This window comes from Saccoglossus kowalevskii, chromosome 22 (assembly GCF_978046115.1).
Source record: "Saccoglossus kowalevskii chromosome 22, keSacKowa6.1, whole genome shotgun sequence".
NCBI lineage: Eukaryota > Metazoa > Hemichordata > Enteropneusta > Harrimaniidae > Saccoglossus > Saccoglossus kowalevskii.
Genome location: NC_140662.1, coordinates 29,953,732 through 29,965,876, shown reverse-complemented (window position 1 = coordinate 29,965,876; position 12,145 = coordinate 29,953,732). Strand labels below are relative to the sequence as shown.

Here is a 12,145-nt window from a genome sequence, read left to right as displayed (position 1 = left end):
ACCAAGGTGTCTGTATTGTATGTGGTAACGAACATTACATACCAAGGAGTCTATATTGTATGTGGTAACGAACTTTGCATACCAAGGTGTCTGTATTGTATGTGGTAACGAACTTTGCATACCAAGGTGTCTGTATTGCATTTGGTAACGGACCTTGCATACCAATGTGTCTGTATTGTATGTGGTAACAACGAACTTTGCATACCAAGGTTTCTGTATTGCATGGGGTAACGGACTTTGCATACCAAGGTGTCTTTATTGTATGTGGTAACGAACTTTGCGTACCAAGGTGTCTGTATTGCATCTGGTAAAGGACTTTGCATACCAAGGTGTCTGTTTTGTATGTGGTAACGAACTTTGCATACCTATGTGTCTGTATTGTATATGGTAACGAACTTTGCATACCAAGGTGTCTTTATTGTATGTGGTAACGAACTTTGCGTACCAAGGTGTCTGTATTGCATGTGGTAACGGACTTTGCATACCAAGGTGTCTGTATTGTATGTGGTAACGAACATTACATACCAAGGTGTCTATATTGTATGTGGTAACGAACTTTGCATACCAAGGTGGCTTTATTGTATGTGGTAACGAACTTTGTATACCAAGGTGTCTGTATTGCATGTGGTAACAAACTTTGCATACCAAGGTGTCTGTGTTGTATGTGGTAACGAACTTTGTATACCAAGGTGTCTGTATTGTATGTGGTAACGAACTTTGCATACCAAGGTGTCTGTATTGTATGTGGTAACAAATTTGCGTACCAAGGTGTCTTCATTGTATGTGGTAACGAACCTTGCATACCAAGGTGTCTTCATTGTATGTGGTAACGGACCTTGCATACCAAGGTGTCTGTATTGTATGTGGTACCGAACATTGCATACCAAGGTGTCTTTATTGTATGTGGTACCGAACATTGCATACCAAGGTGTCTGTATTGTATGTGGTAACAAATTTGCGTACCAAGGTGTCTTCATTGTATGTGGTAACGAACCTTGCATACCAAGGTGTCTTCATTGTATGTGGTAACGGACCTTGCATACCAAGGTGTCTGTATTGTATGTGGTACCGAACATTGCATACCAAGGTGTCTTTATTGTATGTGGTACCGAACATTGCATACCAAGGTGTCTTTATTGTATGTGGTAACGAACTTTGCATACCAATGTGTCTTTATTGTATGCGTTAACGAACTTTGCATACCAAGGTGTATGTATTGTATGTGGTGACGAACTTTGCATACCAATGTGTCTTTGTTGCATGCGATAACGAACTTTGCATACCAAGGTGTCTGTATTGGATGTGGTAACGAACTTTGTATACCAAGGTGTCTTTATTGTATGTGGTAACGAACTTTGCATACCAAGGTATCTGTATTGTATGTGGTAACAAGTTTGCATACCAAGGTGTCTTCATTGTATGTGGTAACGAACTTTGCATACCAAGGTGTCTGTATTGTATGTGGTAACGAACATTACATACCAAGGAGTCTATATTGTATGTGGTAACGAACTTTGCATACCAAGGTGTCTGTATTGTATGTGGTAACGAACTTTGCATACCAATGTGTCTTTATTGTATGTGGTAACGAACTTTGCATACCAAGGTGTCTGTATTGTATGTGGTAACAAACTTTGCATACCAAGGTGTCTTTATTGTATGTGGTAACGAACTTTGCATACCAACGTGACTGTATTGCATGTGGTAACGAACATTGCATACCAATGTGTCTTTATTGTATGTGGTAACGAACTTTGCGTACCAAGGTGTCTGTATTGCATGTGGTAACGGACTTTGCATACCAAGGTGTCTGTATTGTATGTAGTAACGAACATTACATACCAAGGTGTCTATATTGTATGTGGTAACGAACTTTGCCTACCAAGGTGTCTGTACTGTATGTGGTAACGAACTTTGCATACCAAGGTGTCTGTATTGTATGTGGTAACGAACATTGCATACCAAGGTGTCTGTATTGTATGTGGTAACGAACTTTGCATACCAATGTGTCTTTATTGTATGTGGTAACGAACTTTGCATACCAAGGTGTCTGTATTGTATGTGGTAACTAACTTTGCATACCAAGGTGTCTTTATTGTATGTGGTAACGAACTTTGCATACCAATGTGTCTGTATTGTATGTGGTAACGAACTTTGCATACCAAGGTGTCTGTATTGTATGTGGTAACGCACTTTGCATACCAAGGTGTCTGTATTGTATGTGGTAACGCACTTTGCATACCAAGGTTTCTGTATTGCATGGGGTAACGGACTTTGCATACCAAGGTGTCTTTATTGTATGTGGTAACGAACCTTGCGTACCAAGGTGTCTGTACTGCATGTGGTAACGGACTTTGCATACCAAGGTGTCAGTATTGTATGTGGTAACGAACATTACATACCAAGGTGTCTATATTGTATGTGGTAACGAACATTACATACCAAGGTGTCTATATTGTATGTGGTAACGAACTTTGCATACCAAGGTGTCTTTATTGTATGTGGTAACGAACTTTGTATACCAATGTGTCTGTATTGCATGTGGTAACAAACTTTGCATACCAAGGTGTCTTTATTGTATGTGGTAACAAATTTGCATACCAAGGTGTCTGTATTGTATGTGGTAACAAACATTGCATACCAAGGTGTCTGTATTGTATGTGGTAACAAATTTGCATACCAAGGTGTCTTCATTGTATGTGGTAACAAAATTGCATACCAAGGCGTCTTCATTGTATGTGGTAACAAACATTGCATACCAAGGTGTCTGTATTGTATGTGGTAACAAATTTGCATACCAAGGTGTCTGTATTGTATGTGGTAACGAACATTACATACCAAGGTGTCTATATCGTATGTGGTAACGAACTTTGCATACCAAGGTGACTGTATTGTATGTGGTAACGAACTTTGCATACCAAGGTGTCTGTATTGCATTTGGTAACGGACCTTGCATACCAATGTGTCTGTATTGTATGTGGTAACAACGAACTTTGCATACCAAGGTTTCTGTATTGCATGGGGTAACGGACTTTGCATACCAAGGTGTCTTTATTGTATGTGGTAACGAACCTTGCGTACCAAGGTGTCTGTATTGCATCTGGTAAAGGACTTTGCATACCAAGGTGTCTGTATTGTATGTGGTAACGAACTTTGCATACCTATGTGTCTGTATTGTATATGGTAACGAACTTTGCATACCAAGGTGTCTTTATTGTATGTGGTAACGAACTTTGCGTACCAAGGTGTCTGTATTGCATGTGGTAACGGACTTTGCATACCAAGGTGTCTGTATTGTATGTGGTAACGAACATTACATACCAATGTGTCTATATTGTATGTGGTAACGAACTTTGCATACCAAGGTGTCTTTATTGTATGTGGTAACGAACTTTGTATACCAATGTGTCTGTATTGCATGTGGTAACAAACTTTGCATACCAAGGTGTCTGTGTTGTATGTGGTAACAAATTTGCATACCAAGGTGTCTGTATTGTATGTGGTAACAAACATTGCATACCAAGGTGTCTGTATTGTATGTGGTAACAAATTTGCATACCAAGGTGTCTTCATTGTATGTGGTAACAAAATTGCATACCAAGGCGTCTTCATTGTATGTGGTAACAAACATTGCATACCAAGGTGTCTGTATTGTATGTGATAACAAATTTGCATACCAAGGTGTCTGTATTGTATGTGGTAACGAACATTACATACCAAGGTGTCTATATCGTATGTGGTAACGAACTTTGCATACCAAGGTGACTGTATTGTATGTGGTAACGAACTTTGCATACCAAGGTGTCTGTATTGTATGTGGTAACGAACATTGCATACCAAGGTGTCTGTATTGTATGTGGTAACGAACTTTGCATACCAATGTGTCTTTATTGTATGTGGTAACGAACTTTGCATACCAAGGTGTCTGTATTGTATGTGGTAACAAACTTTGCATACCAAGGTGTCTTTATTGTATGTGGTAACGAACTTTGCATACCAACGTGTCTGTATTGCATGTGGTAACGAACATTGCATACCAATGTGTCTTTATTGTATGTGGTAACGAACTTTGCGTACCAAGGTGTCTGTATTGCATGTGGTAACGGACTTTGCATACCAAGGTGTCTGTATTGTATGTAGTAACGAACATTACATACCAAGGTGTCTATATTGTATGTGGTAACGAACTTTGCCTACCAAGGTGTCTGTACTGTATGTGGTAACGAACTTTGCACACCAAGGTGTCTGTATTGTATGTGGTAACGAACATTGCATACCAAGGTGTCTGTATTGTATGTGGTAACGAACTTTGCATACCAATGTGTCTTTATTGTATGTGGTAACGAACTTTGCATACCAAGGTGTCTGTATTGTATGTGGTAACTAACTTTGCATACCAAGGTGTCTTTATTGTATGTGGTAACGAACTTTGCATACCAATGTGTCTGTATTGTATGTGGTAACGAACTTTGCATACCAAGGTGTCTGTATTGTATGTGGTAACGCACTTTGCATACCAAGGTTTCTGTATTGCATGGGGTAACGGACTTTGCATACCAAGGTGTCTTTATTGTATGTGGTAACGGACTTTGCATACCAAGGTGTCTGTATTGCATGTGCTAACGGACTTTGCATACCAAGGTGTCTTTATTGTATGTGGTAACGAACCTTGCGTACCAAGGTGTCTGTACTGCATGTGGTAACGGACTTTGCATACCAAGGTGTCAGTATTGTATGTGGTAACGAACATTACATACCAAGGTGTCTATATTGTATGTGGTAACGAACATTACATACCAAGGTGTCTATATTGTATGTGGTAACGAACTTTGCATACCAAGGTGTCTTTATTGTATGTGGTAACGAACTTTGTATACCAATGTGCCTGTATTGCATGTGGTAACAAACTTTGCATACCAAGGTGTCTGTATTGTATGTGGTAACAAATTTGCATACCAAGGTGTCTTCATTGTATGTGGTAACAAAATTGCATACCAAGGCGTCTTCATTGTATGTGGTAACAAACATTGCATACCAAGGTGTCTGTATTGTATGTGGTAACAAATTTGCATACCAAGGTGTCTGTATTGTATGTGGTAACGAACATTACATACCAAGGTGTCTATATCGTATGTGGTAACGAACTTTGCATACCAAGGTGACTGTATTGTATGTGGTAACGAACTTTGCATACCAAGGTGTCTGTATTGTATGTGGTAACGAACATTGCATACCAAGGTGTCTGTATTGTATGTGGTAACGAACTTTGCATACCAATGTGTCTTTATTGTATGTGGTAACGAACTTTGCATACCAAGGTGTCTGTATTGTATGTGGTAACAAACTTTGCATACCAAGGTGTCTTTATTGTATGTGGTAACGAACTTTGCATACCAACGTGTCTGTATTGCATGTGGTAACGAACATTGCATACCAATGTGTCTTTATTGTATGTGGTAACGAACTTTGCGTACCAAGGTGTCTGTATTGCATGTGGTAACGGACTTTGCATACCAAGGTGTCTGTATTGTATGTAGTAACGAACATTACATACCAAGGTGTCTATATTGTATGTGGTAACGAACTTTGCCTACCAAGGTGTCTGTACTGTATGTGGTAACGAACTTTGCATACCAAGGTGTCTGTATTGTATGTGGTAACGAACATTGCATACCAAGGTGTCTGTATTGTATGTGGTAACGAACTTTGCATACCAATGTGTCTTTATTGTATGTGGTAACGAACTTTGCATACCAAGGTGTCTGTATTGTATGTGGTAACTAACTTTGCATACCAAGGTGTCTTTATTGTATGTGGTAACGAACTTTGCATACCAATGTGTCTGTATTGTATGTGGTAACGAACTTTGCATACCAAGGTGTCTGTATTGTATGTGGTAACGCACTTTGCATACCAAGGTTTCTGCATTGCATGGGGTAACGGACTTTGCATACCAAGGTGTCTTTATTGTATGTGGTAACGGACTTTGCATACCAAGGTGCCTGTATTGCATGTGCTAACGGACTTTGCATACCAAGGTGTCTTTATTGTATGTGGTAACGAACCTTGCGTACCAAGGTGTCTGTACTGCATGTGGTAACGGACTTTGCATACCAAGGTGTCAGTATTGTATGTGGTAACGAACATTACATACCAAGGTGTCTATATTGTATGTGGTAACGAACATTGCATACCAAGGTGTCTGTATTGTATGTGGTAACGAACTTTGCATACCAAAGTGTCTGTATTGCATGTGGTAACGGACTTTGCATACCAAGGTGTCTGTATTGTATGTAGTAACGAACTTTGCATACCAAGGTGTCTGTATTGTATGTGGTAACGAACATGACATACCAAGGTGTCTATATCGTATGTGGTAACGAACTTTGCATACCAAGGTGTCTGTATTGTATGTGGTAACGAACTTTGCATACCAAGGTGTCTGTATTGTATGTGGTAACGAACATTGCATACCAAGGTGTCTGTATTGTATGTGGTAACGAACTTTGCATACCAATGTGTCTTTGTTGTATGTGGTAACGAATTTTGCATACCAAGGTGTCTGTATTGTATGTGGTAACAAACTTTGCATACCAAGGTGTCTTTATTGTATGTGGTAACGAACTTTGCATACCAACGTGTCTGTATTGCATGTGGTAACGAACATTGCATACCAATGTGTCTGTATTGTATGTGGTAACGAACTTTGCATACCAAGGTGTCTGTATTGTATGTTGTATCGAACTTTGCATACCAAGGTGTCTGTATTGTATGTGGTAACTAACTTTGCATTCCAAGGTGTTTTTATTGTATGTAGAATAACTGTGAGTGTTCTTGACAAACATCGCTGAAACTTGAAATCAACTTATATTCTAGAATTAATGGAACACTACCAAGATGAATCTCATGACTTGATGGATCTAAGTGGGCATGGGTTTACCTACATTGGAACTGGAATTTGCGAATATAATCACGTGACAAAAATTCGTCTCGATGACAACAAGTTGACGACATTTCCTGACATAAAAAGTCTGACACAGTTGGAAGAGCTCAGCGTTTCTGGGAATGAATTGAAAGAGATTCCTATGTGTGTATATGAATTAGTCAATCTAGTTCTACTTAACCTCAATGATAATAACATCAAGAGTATGTCATCAAAGATCGGGAAACTTTCTCAGTTGAAATGTTTACAGATGAAGGGAAATGATCTTAGTTCAGTTCCAGACGAAATAAGTGAGCTGTTATCTTTGCAGAGTTTAGAACTCTCCAATAACAGCATGTTACAAGTACCAACATCTTTGGGTCAGTTAATATTCTCTCTGTTTAAACTATACAACTTTTTGATGAATTTACTAAATATTTGATTACATGCAAATTAAAATAAATTGTGTTAATAATTATTAAATACACGTCGATTCTTGTCCCAGGGAATCTCAAGGAATTGAAAGTATTGGATTTACAAGACAACAATATTCGTGTTTTACCAAGACAGTTGAAGGACATTGAACTATTGGAGGATCTCCTCGTCAAGAACAACCCTATTGAAGACCCCCCTCCAGACAGATGTTCTGGCGTTGAAGAATTTAGGCGATATTGGGAACTTGTAGGTAAGTTGTACTCATAATATTCAAGTATCAATTATAAGGAAATGAACAATTACATTCACACACGAGAGAACCTAATATTTATATAAATATAGTGTTTCATCTTGGTGTTGTGTAAGGACAACACGACATATTATTCTTATACAATGTTTAATATTTTTGTTGTAATATCTCTATTATAGAAATATTAGAGAAATACAAAGATACCACTTGTATTGAGATTGACCTAAGGGATAAGGGCCTGACCTATATTCCTGCTACAATTGGGCAATACGGACATATAAAGAAGATAAGGCTAAGTGGTAATAATTTGTCTACATTGCCAGATGAAGTGAAAGACATGGAGCAACTACAAGAAATTGACTTATCTTGTAATAAGTTAGTTCATTTTCCGCCATCTTTGATGAAATTGACCAGACTTAGTGTGCTGGATCTAAGTGAAAATGCAATGACGTCATTACCAAATGAAATATGCAGTCTTAGTCATTTACAAAAGTTAAATATATCGGGAAATAATATCGGGGTGCTTCCACTTGCAATGGGTGAGATGACCGAACTGACGTCACTTGAAATGAGAAGGATTGGAATAGAATTCCTTCCACCTGAACTCGGTAAGAACAAAATTACAGGCACATGTACGGACATATAAAAAGGAAACATGAGATTCAAACGCGCGCACTCCCTAAAATAACAGCTTGATATAGCGTATAGTCTTACTGTGACTAGAAGGACAATGTAAGCTAAAATATAAGAGTGTATGTTTCATATGGGAGATGGTGTTCTATTTGTTTCATGTAGAAGCCATATAAAACATGCTTGCAACCTTTTTCAGGGAACGTTTCCAACTTAGAAGTGCTGGATTTAACAGGAAATCACATCACGTCAATCCCGCGTGAGTTGAAAAAGTTATCGAAGTTAAAAGAATTGATAATTGATGGCAACTCAATTACAGAACCACCAATGGATAAATGTGGCAGTGTTGCGGATTTTAGGCAATATTGGCAAATTATAGGTATGTGTTAATTACAATAATATATGCAAATTATAAATGCACACGTGTGTTTTTAGCATTGAACTATTGAATTAACTATAGAATTTATAATTACCTGTGATTGTATTTTCAGAAATGTTAGAAGAGTACCAAGACGAATCCCGTGTAGAGATGAACTTCACTGGTCGACGTCTATTCTATCTGCCTAATTGTATTGGAGACTATAAGCATATAAAGAAACTGCGACTTAGTGGGAACGAGCTGACGACATTACCAGATGAAATGAAATACATGAGTGAGGAGCTTGACGAATTGGACCTATCATGTAATAAATTAGATGAGATTCCACGCTGCGTACTTCAGCTAACTAACCTAACTTATCTAAACCTGAATGGCAATGTCATACACAACATATCCCCGGATATCAGTAAGTTTTGATAAATGTTTTCTTATGTGAACCATACTGTCATGACTCGTAAATATCATAATAGACGTCACATGCATTGTGTTATTTCAGAACGCCTACGTAAGTTACAAACACTAGACTTAAATGGCAACAAAGTTATGCGCCTAATTAGAGAGTTGGCTGAACTACCAATACTGGAGACGCTACAAGTTGGCGGTAACCCAATCGAAGAACCTCCTTTGACTATATGTGAGAAAGGTGTCCCAGAATTCAAACAATACTGGCAAATAATAGGTAAATATTATATAACATAGATTAGTAAGCAAAAGACACTGAATAAAGTTACATTGTAGACAGTACTGTCTAATTGATAACAGAAGTCTCAACATAATGTGTATAGAGTGCTGATAGGATATCTATTTGTTAGCAAAAACAACTCACTTTGACACATTTTATGTTTTTAACTTGGTTTGAGAGTGGTATTTCAAAATATACAACAGAAGAACTACACTTTCAAATCATACACTAAGTAACATAATACAAGCCACAGCATACATTGATTATTATCATTCTACTGGAACGATTTAAATTTGAAGTGTTACACTGGAATCATGGGATATGTAAATTACTTTACACTTACCTTTTTGTAGGAATGCTGGAGAAATACAAGGACACCTCACTGGACGAAATGAATCTTAGCGGTAATGGATTTATCTGCCTCCCTGCTTCAGTTGGAGAGTATAGACATATCAAGAAGATAATTCTCGGAGGCAATAAACTGTCGGAGTTACCAGAAACGATCTCAGAACTGACACAGTTAGAAATTCTTGACTTGTCTCACAATAAATTAAAAGAAATTCCCTCTTCTTTGTTTGATCTGTCGAACCTGAGTCATCTTGACATACGTGGAAACCAAATATCCCTTATTCCCCCAAATATCGGTAAGTTGTTTTAAATGAGAAATCAATAAAATTAGACAATTTTATTTTGAAAAGCTAAAAAAGTATAGTTTTTGTCGACTGTATATGGCAGATATATAACCGCACAGTACTAATATTATTTGTCTGTGGCTTTTCAATTTGTCTAGGGTCACTACAAAGATTGGAGACACTGGACGTAAGTGAAAACTGTCTCAGTACCCTACCACGTGAAATAAAGGATCTGACTAATTTGAAGATTCTTGATATAGGTGGCAATGATATAAAGTGTCCGCCAATGGATATATGTAGTAAAGGCGTTGATGCGTTCAAAAGATATTGGCAAATAATAGGTATAATTCCATTACAAAGGATTATTATTTCGTACTTATTATTATGTAAAACTTTTTATCAAATTTGGGCATTGTTCGTTCATTCTTTGTGTAGATTTCACTTTAAAAGCCTCCCAGTTCAATAGCCGGGCGTGTTACCGATATAAACAATTGGATTTAATAATTCCTTGCTGTGATGGTTTTCAATTTTGAAAAACAATATTTAACGAAGTTAACAATGCACAAAATAGATGCACACAAGATATATAAATAACTGAAATTATATTGCTCTAAAATATCTTTTAGAATTGATGGAGAAGAGCAAAAACAAAGATAACAAGGAGATGGATCTTAACAACCAGAATTTGGAATATCTTCCATGTATTATCAGTGAATATGGACATATCAAGAAGTTAAATTTACAGAATAACCGTTTGTCTGATTTACCCGACGAGATGAGAAACCTAACACAGCTTGAAGTACTAGATGTATCCGGAAATAAATTAGAAAATATTCCACCGTCCTTATACAAGCTCACAAATTTACAACATCTCATCTTAAGCGGGACTAGAATATCCATCGTTGACTCAAATATTTGCAATCTAACAAAGCTTGAATTACTCGATGTAAAAGGCAATGTAATCACTAAGTTGCCACCAGAATTAGGTAAGTCATCTCCCAATCAAGTAAAGTTTATTATTAGACAATATTGTTAAAAAATGTTCATATTTTAACCTCACACTCACATGTGACCTGACCCGACACTCACATGATGGCCCTAACCCTAACACGACATGACATTTACATGTGAAGCTTGCACTGACAAGTTGACATTACACTCACATGAGAACTGACATTCATGTGTTATTCTGGCGCTCACGTGTTGAACTATTCCTTATATTTTGACCTAACATTCACTCATATGTTGACTTGACATTCACGTTTTAACCTGTCATGCACATATTGAACTATTTCTTCCATGTTTAATTAACCTAAAACTTAAAGGTTAATAAAACATTTTATCGTAATATTGTTCTTATTTCTGTTTTCCAGGAGCTCTAGACAAATTAGAAGTGCTTGATCTACAGGACAATGATATTCACAACCTTCCTCGCGAGTTAACTTCCCTAAAGAAATTGACGAAACTCTGTGTTGAAAGAAATCCAATCGAAGAGCCCCCGTATGACATATGTTGTAAAGGTTTTAAAGCATTCAATCATTATTGGGACATCATTGGTAAGCCTAGACCTAACAATGTTTCTTATTTTAAAAGTTATTATTTTATCGTTTCATTAGTCTATGTCAGAATATTGCCTGTTACCAGGGTTAATATAATAGTATAATTGGTTAGGTAATGGAGAACTATCAACATCGAGGTGTTTTGGGCTTGGAAATCACTCTAGATGGTTTTAAAACGTTTTCTGAGTGTTCTGGTCCAAGTTGGCGGCTATTCTTCAAGCTATAATTGCCGCACAATACAACAAAATGTGACGTCACGATCGTGGTATAACATAGTTTGAAACACACCTGTGACATTGGAATATTGCATTTTGCTATTATTATCTCAGGGAATAACCGAGGTATTGTATATCTTTGTCGAATGACGGCCATTTCAATGTTAAAAATTCATCAAAAACAAGCATTTCTGCCATTCTGGAACCAGATATATATATATAATGGGGTCACAAATGCTGTTCTAGAACCATGTTTTTGACATACATTGACTGATCGTAATTAAACTTCACAACTACGGGTACATTATTCATCATTGTTTCATGTTTTGATTCAAAATGGTTTATTCATTTCACTTGTGTTCACTCTGTCATAATGTGACATGTCTTGTTTATCATGGGTCAAGCATTGCATTTCCTTCATCAATCGCTAGCTTAATTCAG

General features: G+C 37.2%; 1 protein-coding gene across 2 annotated transcripts in view; it reads left to right on the top strand.

The window, feature by feature from the left end:
- Positions 1–12,145, top strand: part of LOC100372412 (uncharacterized) — a 222,802-nt gene that overhangs the window by 185,790 nt on the left and 24,867 nt on the right. The window contains exons 5-14 of one of the 2 annotated variants that reach the window (XM_085495528.1): positions 6,877–7,302; positions 7,428–7,607; positions 7,787–7,906; positions 8,437–8,616; positions 8,729–9,022; positions 9,113–9,295; positions 9,652–9,942; positions 10,089–10,271; positions 10,557–10,916; positions 11,304–11,486. In XM_085495528.1, coding sequence (XP_085351654.1) covers positions 6,877–7,302; positions 7,428–7,607; positions 7,787–7,906; positions 8,437–8,616; positions 8,729–9,022; positions 9,113–9,295; positions 9,652–9,942; positions 10,089–10,271; positions 10,557–10,916; positions 11,304–11,486 — 2,400 coding nt within the window. Of the gene's footprint in view, positions 1–6,876; positions 7,303–7,427; positions 7,608–7,786; positions 8,216–8,436; positions 8,617–8,728; positions 9,023–9,112; positions 9,296–9,651; positions 9,943–10,088; positions 10,272–10,556; positions 10,917–11,303; positions 11,487–12,145 lie in introns of both variants that reach the window. The other variant, XM_085495527.1, reaches the window with a different exon arrangement.